General features: G+C 45.8%; 1 protein-coding gene across 2 annotated transcripts; it reads right to left on the bottom strand.

Moving 5' to 3' along the window:
• Positions 1-338: 338 nt before the first annotated feature.
• CALCB (calcitonin related polypeptide beta) lies at positions 339-5,102 on the bottom strand. Of its 2 annotated transcripts, XM_057750271.1 has the most exons (5): positions 5,054-5,102; positions 3,941-4,033; positions 3,533-3,676; positions 1,406-1,590; positions 339-791 (listed from the first exon to the last, which is right to left on the bottom strand). In XM_057750271.1, the coding sequence occupies exons 2-4, from the start codon at positions 4,024-4,026 to the stop codon at positions 1,431-1,433; spliced, it is 390 nt and encodes a 129-aa protein (XP_057606254.1). In that variant the 5' UTR covers positions 4,027-4,033; positions 5,054-5,102; the 3' UTR covers positions 339-791; positions 1,406-1,430. The 2 variants fall into 2 exon arrangements, with proteins under 2 accessions (XP_057606254.1, XP_057606253.1); XM_057750270.1 differs by lacking the exons at positions 339-791; positions 1,406-1,590 and adding an exon at positions 2,171-2,655.
• Positions 5,103-14,873: the final 9,771 nt, after the last annotated feature.

Consider the following 14,873-nt stretch of genomic DNA (forward strand, 5'->3'; position numbering starts at 1 on the left):
GAAAACATCAGGAGCCATTGTTGGAAAGCATACACTGCAGTGATTTTAGCTGGAAGCTCTGGAAACCAACACCTGTGTTTGCCACTATCTGTGTGACCTTGGATTCACTTCTCCGTGCCTCTGTTTCCCTGCATGTAAAATGGAGATGATAATGGGGTCTAGCCCCATAGAGTTGACCTGAAGAGTAACCGAATTAATAGGCATAAAGCACTATCTTAGAACATCATCTGGCCCATAGTCAGCACTCAAAATACATTATTATTAAATAATAATATTATCATCATCATTATTATCAAATAGGAAGACAATTTGAAATGAACCAATGGGGTCTTGAAGCAAGTGTATCCAAAATATGTTTTTAATCTTAATGAAGTTCACAAATGGCACAATATTGACATTTCCTTAAATAAATTATACAGTCATGTTCTTAGACAATAAAGCATAGCATCACCATTACCATGTGTCCCCAGAGGCCACAGAGGCACTGATTTCATGTCCCTGTAAGATTTGGCAGAGCTGCCATGGATACCTTTCAAAGAACCAGTTTGCTACTAGATAAGCTAATAAGAGATGCCATCACATTTACTGCACATAGAATCAAATATAAAAAAAGATGCACAACAAATAAGGAATTAGCTTATTTTGCATTCAGTTTCATTCCTTTCAAGTGACAAAGGCGCTTTTTTTCAATATCTATTAGGATGCAAACATGTATATCTTCCATGGGGCCTCCTCACCAAGTTGTTGTCAACAGAAATTAATAGAAGTGGTGAGTTCAGCTTCATGGTAACCTGAGATGAAAAAGAAATAAAACAAAAAGAAGAAAAGGAGGAGAAGGAGGAAAAGAAGAAAGAGAAGTAGGAGAATAAGAAAGACAAGAAGGAAATAATCACAATTATTACTGAAAGAACACAAGGTTATAGAAGTGCTTCTTTAACTGAACACCATTTACAAATTATGGGTTATGAGATGTAAGCAAGCTTTTAAGGCAAATGGTGAGAAAATTCAATGGTCACTATTAATATTAGCAGTAGTATTATGATTATAGCGCTCTGGTCTGAACACTGATCAAGAGTTGAGGGCTTTCTGAAACTGGGTTCATTAATGATGAGTGGCCCAGGCTAAGATTTGCAAGGCCCTATCTTTCTGAATACAGCAAGTTGGTTTTGTTTTTTTTTCTCTCTCTCTCTTTTCTCAGAAAGATGACACTGCATTTCTGCAGCCCATCCTAGTGCTCTCGTTTCAAGCTGAGTAGTAGAAGGAACTCACTAACTCAAGAGGAAGAATGTAATCTCGAATGTAATGTAGGAGAGGATGGATCTGAACGCAGGTCCAATGGGTTTCAACATGTGTGTCCTAACTTCCAAATCCCTTTTCCTCCCATCCGAGAGTACAAGGTAATCACCTTCTTCCCAGAGTCATTTCACTGCTCAGGGCTGAAGGTCCCTGCGGCGCCGGCCAAAGGCTTCGGAGCCCACATTAGTGGGCACAAAGTTGCTCTTCACCACACCCCCAGATCTGCTCAGCAAGCCTGCCAGCCGATGGGTCACGCAGGTGGCAGTGTTGCAGGACCTCTTCTGGGTAGTGATGCTGATTTGCAGGATGGAGAAAGGAGAGAAGGCCTGTCAGTGAGAGGAGCCTATCCCACATGGCCTTCATAGAGAGAACTGTAGCTCTTTGACACACCACTTAAGAATAAGTGCTTCTCCTAAATGCAATTATCAAAGCTGTTAGGGGAAATGGCCTGGCAGCCTTTGCTAGAAGCCCTGCCCAAAGATTTTTACAAAAAAATCCAGTTCTAAGCCATGTGGCAAGTACTAAAACCCTACACTTATCATCCCTTACATACACCCACCCCAACACACAAGGAGCATACAGAAGCCATACCCCAGTCACGAGCACCAACAAAACCACTTTCCATGGAAAAATGAAAATTACCTGAAGTCTTACCTGGAAGAGGCTCAGAGCACAGGGTTTGCAGCATCCTCCCCCCCGAAGTGCTTACCTGCTCCTCAGCACACTTGTTTTTATTGCTGGAGCTGGTTCACAGGGACCCACACCAAGCTCTATATCCCATTACCCTAAGGCTAAGGCTACTTTTAAGCATAGGCCCTGAGCACTCTCAGGCCTTGGACAGGGACCAGAGTAAAGACCACAAAAGTGCAAATCCTTTTAGAAAATAGGTTTATTCATCAATGATGAGGCATTAGGGATAAAGCTGGGATTGGAGGCTCTGCCATGACATCCTCTGGGATCTCAGAAGCTTACCTCACTCTCTCTTATCTCTAACCTTGTCTGTGAGTCCTATTCTCTTTCTTTCCATCCTGAGGTCCCCGACATTCTCTGTCATAAGCAAAGCTACCAATACCAGCTTGAAGAGCAATCAGAGTAAAATCTGCATGCATTAACTTCATCCATGGGAACAAGAAAGGAAATCAGGAAGGAGTGGAAGGCGTTCAGTTGGCATCCTGGGGCACCCCAAAATGGGAGAAGCGGTCCCTCTCCAAGCTGCTGGCTATGTCACTTTTCTTGCCAGGTGTTTCAGGCCCAAAGCCCATGCCAGAGAATCTATGAAAGTTGTTCAGGTCCTTCCAGTAGGCGCTCAGCACACAGGTACTCAGATTACTGCACCGCTTAGCTCTGGAGCCGGTCAGGCTGCAGGGAAAAGACATGCCAGACAATACCATGCACCAGTGCTGCCCCTGAGGGCAGTCATGCAGAAGGTTAGACCAGGGAGCAGGTGCCTGGAGCAGAGGTAGAGGGGCAGGCAGGGGGATGGCTCATACATCCTCCATTAGGAGAACTCAGAGGTTCGCTGATCCAGGGCAGTGTGGGGAAGGGCTGCAGTGGGGAAGGGGTGACCTTTTCTGGCATTCCACATGCTGCTCAGTCCTTCATGCTCTGCAGAGAGGTTCTGAGGGTGGATGCAGGTACAACACATGACTCTGCTGGTGTGAGCTCCAAGCTCAGGTTGCACAGGGAGGTGGGGCTGGGGCAGGGAGTCTGGCCCCATGAGAACATGCACATCTCCATAGATTCTACACCTCTAAAGGCCCCAGACCTACCTTGGACACTGCTCTACCTGACCCCACCCTCTGCAAGGCCTTTGGCTTCACCTTGCAAATATGCAATGAAGGTGCCTTGCAGGTGTGAAAGAACAACATACACAGGTTAAATATCTAAGACATCCTGAGCCATAACAGGCCCATCCCCTGGCTTCACACTTACCAGTCCTAACTCATCCAGTGGTGGGCGTTCTCCTCAGTGGGGCAAGACCAATTCCCAGAGTAAGTGATTCCACACCTCCCCATTTCATTTCCTAACAGCTTTCAGGAATGGATCTTTTTCATGTGTCTAACCACAGTCCCTCTAGCTGCATCTGGACCTCTGTCTTCCATGTTGGCTGAGAATGGCTGGGTCCCAGGTCCTGGCCAACAGGGACAATCTGCTGGACCCCTGGCTAGATGTGGTTTTTCCTACCTCTCTGGGATAGGTCCTCCTGAATACGCCAGGGCTGCAGAGGGAGCCTTACCTGGAGCCCTCCGTCTCCTGTCCCTGCTCCTGCTCCAGCTCATTGGCCGTGCTCTGCACATAGGCATTCACCAGTGCGGCCAGCAGGAGGCGCCCTTCCTTCTCACTGAGTGCCCCAGGATCTGGGAGGGGTTCCAGTGCAGACCTGGAGAGAGGAAGCAAACCCAACATAGGCTCTAAGCCCCTGCCTGCCTCCTTCCCAGGATAAGCAGTCAGGCTTCCTGGTCCCTGTGGCTTTCCCTGAGAATGTGGCTCTCCTGACTCCCAGCCCACAGAGCTCCAGGCCAGTGTCCACCTGCGGGTGTGGATTCACTGGGAGCTTCCCACTGCTGTGACTTCAAAGGCAGAGAACTGCCTGACCCCAGGGGCAGTGGAAAGGGAATGCTCTCATGGCTTCAGGCTGTCTCACCTGAATGGTGCCGCCTGGAGACTGCCTGCCTGGCACAGGACCAAGATGCTGAAAGCCAGGAAGGGGGAGGATCTCCCGAAGCCCATGATGCCTCTCTGTAAAGGGAGAATGATGTTACCACTGCACCAAGACCAGCCCTGACTGGAGCCCACAGACCCAGGCTCCAGTCTGGCCTCTGCCACCACTGCCTTGAGAATGCAGGCAGGTTAGCCCACCTCCCCACCCCTCAGTTCAGTTCATTTGCCAGATGGGCTGCTTTGAATCTCAAAATATACTGAATAGCTTGGTACAGCAGAAACAGGTGTCCTGGGGTGAAAGTGGGGGATTCTGGTTCTGTCCTGTGGAAAGACAGAAAGAAGCCACGTGCATGCACATAAATCCACATCTTTTGCCCTATGCAAGCGAGGACCCACCCTTGCTGTAGACTGTGCGTATCTTTTCAGAGGCTGAGAAGGACCACCTTCACCTCCGCTGGACTTCGCCGCCAACGGGGTGGGAGAGGAAGGAAGGAAGGGCAAATTGGAAAGGAGCGCTAATCTGTCAGTCTGTGGTTTTGGCTTTGGAGTTGGGGAGAACTTAACGTGCGTATCTGGGCTCTGACCGCACAGCCTGCCTTTACTGAAGTGCAGTATAGCAGCAGGTGCTGGACGCCAGCTAAATGTTCTGGCCGGCTGCCTACAACTGCCCCAAGTCTGCGCCAATGCCCCAAGGACGCTCGCGGGCTGGAAGTACCTCAGAGGAAGCTTCAGGCTCAACCGTCCTGAGAACCAAACGTGATCCCTCCTCAGGATACAGACTGCTCATGCAAAAGACGGGCACCAATGCAGGGGCCGCAGACACAGATAGGCTAGGAAGCTAGGGCTGGGCTCACGGAGATTTCAGCGCCCTGGGGATGCTTGCGGTTCCACTGACGCGAGTTAGAAGAAAATGAGCTGACAGCCCCAACCTCCCGACTTCTTCCGAGCGGGATAGACAGCTAGCAGCACCTGGCTATAGGCAGGCCGGGATGGCCGTGAGAAGCAAAAGAGAGGCAGGCAGGCAGGCAGATGGAGCAAATTAAGATGAACTATCCAGAAGCTGGTAATTAGAGTGAGCAGAGTGGGAAGTTCTCACCTGGCGACCCGAGTTTCAGGAGAGCGCGAGCGGCGGGTCCACCCAAATAGACACAACGCCTGCTGTGGGCGTCTTCTCCGCGGAGCTCTCGGCTCTTATGCAAGTGATAGGGGGCGGGGAGGTCCCCACGAGCCCACGCGGCCAATCCAAAGTGGCCAGGAGCGACCCAGCTCCGATTGCGTCATTGCTCGCTCTCCCCACACCGGTCCACTAGGGAGGGGAACCATCCGCTCTGGCTGTCATTCGCAATGAGGTCATTGCTTGAGGAGCGGGAGGGCTCGGAGAGAGCAGAGAGCCTTCGACGTCCAGAAAGTGGGAGCAAACTGGGGAGAGTTTGGTGTCACCGACAGTGAGGGGCCTGAGTTTCTCAGGTACTTTCTTTGTGCCAGAACTCCGGCCTCGCATCTCCTCCAGCCATGCCAGTAGGGACCCCGGCCCGGTCACTTAGATTCTGAAGGGATCTCAGATGAAATAGACGACGGTGGAGGAAGGGAGTGGTGGGGGGAAAGGGTCCTTGAAAGACTGATCTCTTTGGACTACATGGGGCGATCTGGGGTATCCTCCGCTCCCTCCTCTCCTTCAACCGTGCCCTGCCTCCCAGGGTCCCGCAAAGTTGTTCTGCTTCCAGTCTGCCAGCCTAGCCTCTTTCTTCTTACTCCTCTGGGACGGGTAGGAGTGGAAGAGAGGACTGGGTAGGGGGCTAAGCTGGCACTGCCTGCACAAAGAGCTAGGCATTCCTCTCGTACTCCCGAATTCTCGACTGCGGGTTCAGCATCCCCCACTCTAACAGAGGATCCTGCACTGCAGCGCTGAAGTGGGTTTACACAGCTGTCCGGTGCCTCTGCCTTCTGTTTGCCAAGCTGCTGGGCCAGGACTCCTGTGGCGGGTTTCTACCTATCTCGCCCCACACCCCCGCCCCACTTCCCTGAAAGGCTTGATTGCGGAGCTGGGCGGCGTCAGCGCCAACCCCACGGGTGGGCTGCAAGCCCAAAGGGGAACCTTTGAACTTACACTCGCAGCCACAGGCCGGGTGGTGCCCGCAATCACGCCTCCCGCAGGCTGCACGTCAGTCTGGCGCTCACCTACCTGGACCCCAGCCAGACGCTCTCCTTTCGCACTCACACACAGACACTGCTTAGACCGCCAGCACTCGCTGCAACAGACGCGCCCTTAGCAGCTGTTCGCGAGGGAGGGAGCGCGCATCAACCCAAACCGACCTCGCCCGGATCCCAAAGCAACCCCTCGAGTTTCTGCTTTCGGAAACAAGCACTTTTTATATACACAGGGGTACACATTGTCCCCCAAGCACGCACAGAGACACACGCATAGGCTCGCGCACGGACTCTGACTTTCCCTTTTTCCTTAAGGAAAGCCGGGTCTAGAGTCCCCGCGGGCGCAGGGAGAAGATTCCAGCTCTGGCAGAAGGGGCGTGGAGTGACTGGGGGGTAGAGGCAGTGAGGAAGAAGTGAAGGAGCGCAACCATCCTCAGGGCCTCAGGCTAAAACCCTGCACAACCTGGCAGCTGCGACCCCAAATGCGCCGGCCGAGCCCTCCTGAGCTCGCGAAGCCTCTCAGGAAACCTCGTCCAGGGGTGCGGGGCAGGGAGCGAAGCCAGAGGCTCGCGGAGCGCCTGTAGTTGGGGACGACCGCTTCTGCAGGTCAAAAGGGAGCTCAGGGGACGTCTGTCTAGGCACTCCGGGTCTTATTTAATGTGGCAGAACCCCGATTGCGGGCCAAAGACGGGTTGCCCTCCAGCATGTGGGCAATGGAAACTCCAGGTAACACCCCCAAAGAATCCGGGTCGCCAAACCGGGGGACTCTTGCCGGGCCTGCTACCCCGGCGGGCAGAAAGCACAGAGGCTGCACCACCCCGAGACTCCCCTCGCGTCCGGAACGCTGCGCGGCGCCAAGAAGGTGGCTGCGGTTTCGGCGGACAGGAAGCAAGGCAGGAGGACTCCCAGGACCCCGTGAAATCCCACTCCAGGAAGCGCTGCGCTCTCAGGGGTTCTGCTGTAATAGTGGGACTGTCTCTCTGCGCCCCAGTTGTTGAGCTCGCTTTTGGGTGCAACCGGTGACACCGAAGGGGCCTTTACTTGGGGACCCTTCTCCCAGAGCCCTGCAAATATGAGGGGACACTTCCGCGTCCCTTTCCCGGCTTCTGGAGCGGGAAGGGGACTGCCAGGTGGAAAGGCACAGTTGGGAGTTTAACGCCTCTGCCCCCTTCACCGCCTCTTCCCGGACCACTGCCACCATCTCTGAGGTCTGGCAGAGACTGTAGCCCGCCCCAGCAGCTCCGGGCAGCATCACTCCCCGAAGAGGGCCTGCGCAGGGGGCGGGGTAAGAGATAAGGTCTCAAAGGCCCCAGACCTCGGGTTCCAGGCTCCCTAACCTCCAACAAAATATCTGTGGCGAGCTGAGCCGGGGAAGCCCGCAGAGAGCGCAAGAGGAATGGCGTTTGGGGGTTGGACGCCCTAGAGGCCCCAAAATATGAATTTAGGGGGAACTTTGGACTCTTGGGGCTAAGGACTGAAAAGCTGACAGCCTCTCTACAGACTCTGTCTCACTAGGATTTTTCTGAAGTGTTAGGACCGACAGCGTTGCTGCCACCCGTAGCGGGGCACAATCCCCGGCGGCACCTTCCACTTCGAAGGCACGCGATGGGTGGCCCACAATTCGAGAAGAGCTCCTACCTGGGGTAGTCGGTGAAAGTTTTTATAAACACTGCGGAGACTCGGATCCCTGCGCTCTGACAAAAAGGAAGAGGCCCATCTTCACACAAGTAGTCCTGGTACGCTTTCTATATCGTCTTGGGTACCCCGATGGGACTGGCTACTTTAGCTCTGAGCACCGAGAATTAGTTGGCCTAATCTCCCTCCATTAGTGTCTTTGCACAATATTTGGAGCACAGTAGGTGCACAGCGAATGCTCGGCGACTGGGGAGTGAGCCAGAGGATAATGAATGAACGGTTCCAAGGGTTCATTACAGTAAGAGTCAGCAGCAAATTCGCAGCCAAGTTGAATTGCACCCAATTTAGATCCATTAGATGGAAAAGCAGATTGTTGATCCAAAGACACGCCGCTTTTATTTCATAAAAGAAATCATGGTGAAAACTTTCTGGAATCTACCGTGAGAGGAAGGGCTTCTCTTCTGAACTCCAGCTTGAAAAGCAAAATAGGGCATTTTTCCTCAACCCATCTTTTATTATATTTGTGAGTGAATGGAAGAAAAAGTCAATAAAATGCCTTGCTTTCTAAATCGAGACAATTACATTTTGATTTTCCTGGAACTGTTCTGAGCTTCAAGGCAACCCCAATCAAACTAACTAGCATGAGGATTTACAGCGAATGGTTTCCCAGGAATATCTTTTGCTTTTAAATTGTCTCGAATGTTTCAGTGCTTGGTTTAACTATTTTATGTAATTAACTTTACATTTTGAAAATGACAGTCATTAAATTTAAGAGAGAAACAGATTCCATGTACTATAGCTTCTGAAGTTTATTTTTATTTACTTTAACTTTCTTTTTTCTTTACAAATTTCCTTGGAGAAATATTCCTTAGGGGAAAGTTTTATTCACTCAGGAAATATCTACTGAAGACCTACTATGTGCCAGGCATTCTTCTAGGCACTAGCAACTCGCAGTGAACAAAACAAAAACCCCTGCCCTCCTGATGCTTATATTACAATGATGTGTTTAACAAGAGTCCTTGTATATTACCCTCCACCCAAATAAAACACATACTTATTCCACTCACATTCTCTCAATATAGTAATATCATCTGTTTGTCAAATAGATATTCAGGGTTTATATTATGAAGACCATGTACAGACTAGCTGAGCCACATAGTGTACTTTGATTAAATTTCCTTGCATGTTTTTATTTTTAGTTAGTAATTCCCCCTCTTTTCATCTGTTTAATTTTCCTTCTGCCCGTCACCTGTATATCCATCCTATTTGTCCCTCATTCTTGGTTTACTACCTTACTTTGGTGGAGCAAACTAATCGTTATATGATAGATTTTCTGGAAATAGAATTCTAAGTTGGAAATCATTTGCATTCAGAACTGTGAAAGTATTATCTATCTTCTAGTTCCAGTATGACTGTTTAGAAATCCATTTTCCCCCTACCTTTTTTTTTTTTGGATAGGGCTTCTCTCTCTCTCTCTCCCCTCCCCCTTCCCTCCCCCATCTCCCTCTCCCTCCCCCTCCCTTTCCCTCTCTCTGTTCCTGTCTTCTGAAATACCATGCATGATGTTGTGCCTTGGTGTAGGCTATTTTTTTTAAGCTCTTTATTGGAATATAATTGCTTTATACTTTTGTACCAGCTTTTGAGGTACACCAAAGTGAATCAGTTGTATTTATACATAGATCCCCATATCCCTTCCATCCCGAGACTCCCTCCCACCCTCCCAGTCCTGGCCCTCTAAGGCTCACCCATCATCGAGTTAATCTCCCTTTGCAGCAACTTCCCACTAGCTATCTATTTTACAATTGGTAGTGTGTATATGTCTATGCTACTCTCTCACTTCATCCCAGCTTCCCCTTTGCCCCCCGCCACCCCAACACCATGTCCTCCAGTCCATTCTCTGCATCTGCATCCTTATTCTTGCCCTGTCATTGGGTTCATCAGTACCTTTTGTTTGTTTTAGATTCTGTATATATGAGTTAGCATACAATATTTGTTTTTCTCTTTCTGGCTTACTTCGCTCTGTATGACAGACTCTAGGTCTATCCACCTCATTACATATAGCTCCATTTCATTTCTTTTTATGGCTGAGTAATATTCCATTGTATATATATGCCACATCTTCTTTATCCATTCATCTGTTGATGGGTATTTAGGTTGCTTTCATGTCCTGGCTATTGCAAATAGTGCTGCAATGAACATTACAGTACATGTTTCTTTTTGGATTATGGTTTTCTCTGGGTATATGCCTAGGAGTGGGATTACTGGATCATATGGTAATTCTATTCTTAGTTTTTAAGGAACCTCCAAACTGTTTTCCATAGTGGCTGTACCAACTTACATTCCCACCAACAGTGCAGGAGGGTTCCCTTTTCTCCACACCCTCTCCAACATTTATTGTTTCTAGATGTTTTGATGATGGCCATTCTGACTGGTGTGAGGTGATACCTCATTGTGGCTTTGACTTACATTTCTCTAATGATTAGTGATGTTGAGCATCTTTTCATGTGTTTGTGGGCCATCTGTATATCTTCTTTGGAGAAATGTCTATTTAGGTCTTCTGCCCATTTGTGGATTGGGTTATTTGCTTTTTTGGTATGAAGCTGCATGAGCTGCTTATATATTTTGGAGATTAATCCTTTGTCTGTTGCTTCATTGGCAAGTATTTTCTCCCATTCTGAAGGTTGCCTTCTTGTCTTGTTTATGGTTTCTTTCTCTCTGCAAAAGCTTTTAAGTTTCCTTAGGTCCCATTTGTTTATTCTTGATTTTATTTCCATGATTCTAGGAGGTGGGTCAAAAAGGATCTTGCTTTGATGTATGTCATAGAGTGTTCTGCTTATGTTTTCCTCTAGGAGTTTGATAGTGTCTGGCCTTACATGTAGGTCTTTAATCCATTTTGAGTTTATTTTTGTGTATGGTGTTAGGAAGTGTTCTAATTTCATTCTTTTACACGCAGCTGTCCAGTTTTCCCAGCACCACTTATTGAAGAGGCTATCTTTTTTCCATTGTATATTCTTGCCTCCTTTGTCAAAGATAAGGTGCCCATATGTGCTTGGGTTTACCTCTGGGTTCTCTATTCTGTTCCATTGATCTTCCTTTCTATTTTTGTGCCAGTACCATACTATCTTGATCACTGTGGCCTTGTAGTATAGTTTGAAGTCAGGAAGCCTAATTCCACCAACTCCATCTTTTCTTCTCAAGATTGCTTTGGCTATTTGGGGTCTTTTGCGTTTCCACACAAATCATAAGATTTCTTGCTCTAGTTCTGTGAAAAATGCCATTGGTAATTTCATAGGGATTGCATTGAATCTGTAAATTGCTTTGGGTAGGACAGTTATTTTCACAATATTGATTCTTCCAATCCAAGAACATGGTATGTTTCTCCATCTGTTTGTATCGTCTTTGATTTCTTTCATCAGTGTCTTACAGTTTTCTGCATGCAGGTCTTTTGCCTCCTTAGGCAGACTTATTCCTAGGTATTTTATTCTTTTTGTTGCAATGGTAAATGGGAGAGTTTCCTTAATTTCTCTTTCTGCTCTTTCTTTGTTAGTGTATAGGAATGCAAGAGATTTCTGCACATTAATTTTGTATCCTGCTACTTTACTAAATTCATCGATTAGTGCTAGCGGTTTTCTGGTAGAATCTTAGGGTTTTCTATGTATAATATCATGTCAGCTGCAAAGAGTGACAATTTTACTTCTTTTCCAATTTGGATTCCTTTTATTTCATTTTCTTCTCTGATTGCTGTGGCTAACACTTCCCAAACTATGTAGAATAATAATGGTGAGAGTGGGCACCTTTGTCTTGTTCCTGTTCTTAGAGGGAATTCTTTCAGTTTTTCACCATTTAGAATGATGTTGGCTTTTGGTTTCTCATATATGGCTTTTATTATGTTGAGGTAATTTCCTTCTATGCCCATTTTCTGGAGAGTTTTTATCATAAATGGATGTTGAATTTTGTCAAAGCCTTTTATGCATCTATTGAGATGATCATATGGTTTTTATCCTTCAGTTTGTTGATATGATGTATCACGTTGATTGATTTGTGTATATTGAAGAATCCTTGCATTCCAGGGATAAACCCCACTTGATCATGGTGTATGATCTTTTTAATGTGCTGTTGGATTCTGTTAGCTAGTATTTTGTTGAAGATTTTTGCATCTACATTCATCAGTGATATTGGCCTGTAATGTTCTTTTTTTGTGTGTGACATCTTTGCCTGGTTTTGGTATCAGGGTGATGGTGGCCTTGTAGAATGAATTTGGGAGTGTTCCTCCTTCTGCTATATTTTGGAAGAGTTTGAGAAGGAGAGGTGTTAGCTCTTCTCTAAATGTTTGATAGAATTCATCTTTGGAGCCATCTGGCCCTGGGCTTTTGTGTATTGGGAGATTTTTAATCACAGTCTCAATTTCCGTACTTGTGATTGGTCTGTTCATATTTTCTATTTCTTCTTGGTTCAGTCTTCGAAGATTGTACTTTGCTAAGAATTTATCCATTTCTTCCAGGTTATTCAATTTATTGGCATATCATTGCTTATAGTAGTCTCTCATGATCTTTTGTATTTCTGTGGTGTCAGTTGTTCCTTCTCCTTTTTCATTTCTAAGTCTGTTGATTTGTGTCTTCTCCCTTATTTTCTTGATGAGTCTGGCTAATGGTTTATCAATTTTGTTTATCTTCTCAAAGAACCAGCTTTTAGTTTCATTGATCTTTGCTATTGTTTCCTTCATTTCTTTTTCATTTATTTCTGCTCTGATCTTTATGATTTATTTCCTTCTGCTCACTTTGGGGTTTTTTTGTTCTTCTTTTTCTAATTGTTTTAGGTGTAAGGTTAGCTTGTTTATTCAATATTTTTCTTGTTTCTTGAGGTAGGACTGTATTACTATAAAATTCCCCCTTAGAACTGCTTTTGCTGCATCCCATAGGATTTGGGTTGTTGTGTTTTCATTGTCATTTGTTTCTAGATATTTTTTGATTTCCTCTTTGATTTCTTTAGTGATTTCTTGGTTGTTTAATAGCGTATTTTTTAGCCTCCATGTGGTTGTATTTTTTGCAGTTTTTTCCTGTAATTGGTATCTAGTCTCATGGTGTTGTGGTCAGAGAAGATGCTTGGTATAATTTCAATTTTCTTGAATTTACTGAGGCTTGATTTGTGACCCAAGATGTGATCTATCCTGGAAAACGTTCTGTGTGCACTTGAGAAGAAAGTGTATTCTGTAGTTTTTGGATGGACTGTCCTATAAATATTAATTAAGTCGAGATGGTCTAATGTGTCATTTAAAGCTTGTGTATCCTTATTTATTTTCTGTTTAGATGATCTGTCCATTGATGTACGTGGGGTGTTCAAGTCTCCTACTATTATTGTGTTACTGTCGATGTCTCCTTTTATGGCTGTTAGCATTTGCCTTATGTATTGAGGTGCTCCTATGTTGGATACATAGATATTTATAATTGTTATATGTTCTTCTTGGATGGATCCCTTGATCATTATGTAGTGTCCTTCCTTGTCTCTTGTAATAGTCTTTACTTTCAAGTCTAATTTGTCTGATATGAGTATTGCTACTCCAGCTTTCTTTTGACTTCCATTTACATGGAATATCTTTTTCCATCCCTTTACTTTCAGTCTATATGTATCCCTTGGTCTGAAGTGGGTTTCTTGGAGGCAGCATATAGAAGGGTCTTGTTTTTGTATCCATTCAGCCAGTCTGTGTCTTTTGGTTGGAGCATTTAATCCATTTACATTTAAGGTGATTATTGGCATGTGTGCTCCTATTACCATCTTCTTAATTGTTTTGGGTTTGTTTTTGTAGGTCTTTTCCTTCTCTTGTGTGTCCTACTTAGAGAAGTTCCTTAAGCAATTGTTGTAAGGCTGGTTTCGTGGTGCTGAATTCTCTTAACTTTTGCTTGTCTGGAAAGCTTTTGATTTCTCCATCAAATCTGAATGAGATTCCTGCTGACTAGGGTATTCTTGGCTGTAGGTTTCTCTCTTTCAGGACCTTCAGTATATCCTGCCATTCCCTTCTGGCCTGCAGAGTTTCTGTAGAAACATCAGCTGTTATCCTTATGGGTTTTCCCTTATATGTTATTTGTTGCTTTTCTCTTGCTGCTTTTAATATTTTTTCTTTGTGTTTAATTTTCATTAGCTTGATTAATATGTGTCTCAGTGTATTTCTCCTTGCATTTATTCTGTATGGGACTCTATGCACTTCTTGGACTTGGTTAATTATTTCCTTTCCCATATTGGGGAAGTTTTCCACTATAACCTCTTCAAATATTTTCTCAGAGCCTTTCTTTTTTTCTTCTTCTTCTGGGATGCCTATGATTCAAATGTTGGTGCACTAAATGTTGTCACCAAGGTCTCTGAGTCTGTCTTCCATTCTTTTTATTCTTTTTTCTCTTTCCTGCTCTGCAGCAGTTATTTCCCCCATTCCATCTTCCAACTCACTTATTTGTTCTTCTGCCTCAGTTATTCTGCTGTTTATACCATCTAGAGTATTTTCAATTTCATTTACTTTGTTGTCCATTACTGTTTGTTTGCTCTTTAGTTCTTCTGAGTCCTCATTAACTGTTTTTTGTATTTTCTCTATTTTGTTGTCGAGACTTTTGTATCATCTTTACTATCATTACTCTGAATTCTTCTTCAGGCAATTTTCCTATTTACTTTTCATTTATTTGGTCTTGTGGGGGTTTTTTTCCTGCTCCTTTGCCTGCATGGTGTTTCTTTGTTTTCTCATTTTGTTTAATTTATAGGGTTTGCTGTCTCCTTTCCCTATGCTGCCTAGTAGTAATTCCTTTTGTTTCTGCCCTCTGCCCCTTGTGGTAGGGTTTGTCCAGTGTCTTGAGTAGGCTTCCTGGTGGGGGGTCTGGTGTCTGCTTTCCTGTATGTGGCTCTGTGTCTTTTCTCTCTGATGAGCAGGACCGTGTCAGGTGGTGTGTTTTAGGGTATCTGTGAGGTTAATATAGCTTTAGGTAGTCTGTGTGCTGTTGGGTGGGTTTGTAGTTTGTAGTTCCTGTCTTGTTTGTAGTTTGGTGTGAGGTGTCTAGCACTGGAAGTTGCAGACAGTCAGACGAAGCCGAGTCTTAGCCTCTGATACAGGGCTCTGTGAGAGTTCTCTGCAGTTAATCTTCCCTGTGTCTGAG

This window comes from Hippopotamus amphibius, chromosome 9, assembly GCF_030028045.1.
Source record: "Hippopotamus amphibius kiboko isolate mHipAmp2 chromosome 9, mHipAmp2.hap2, whole genome shotgun sequence".
Lineage (NCBI taxonomy): Eukaryota > Metazoa > Chordata > Mammalia > Artiodactyla > Hippopotamidae > Hippopotamus > Hippopotamus amphibius.

Excerpts from the sequence above, each read along its gene's own strand:
- CALCB (XM_057750270.1), bottom strand. The coding sequence starts at position 4,026 with ATGGGCTTCGGGAGATCCTCCCCCTTCCTGGCTTTCAGCATCTTGGTC. Across the intron at positions 3,677-3,940 it reads CTCCAGGCGGCACCATTCAG|GTCTGCACTGGAACCCCTCC; the intron begins GTGAGACAGCCT and ends TCCTCTCTCCAG. Across the intron at positions 2,656-3,532 it reads CAGGAGACGGAGGGCTCCAG|CCTGACCGGCTCCAGAGCTA; the intron begins GTAAGGCTCCCT and ends TTTTCCCTGCAG.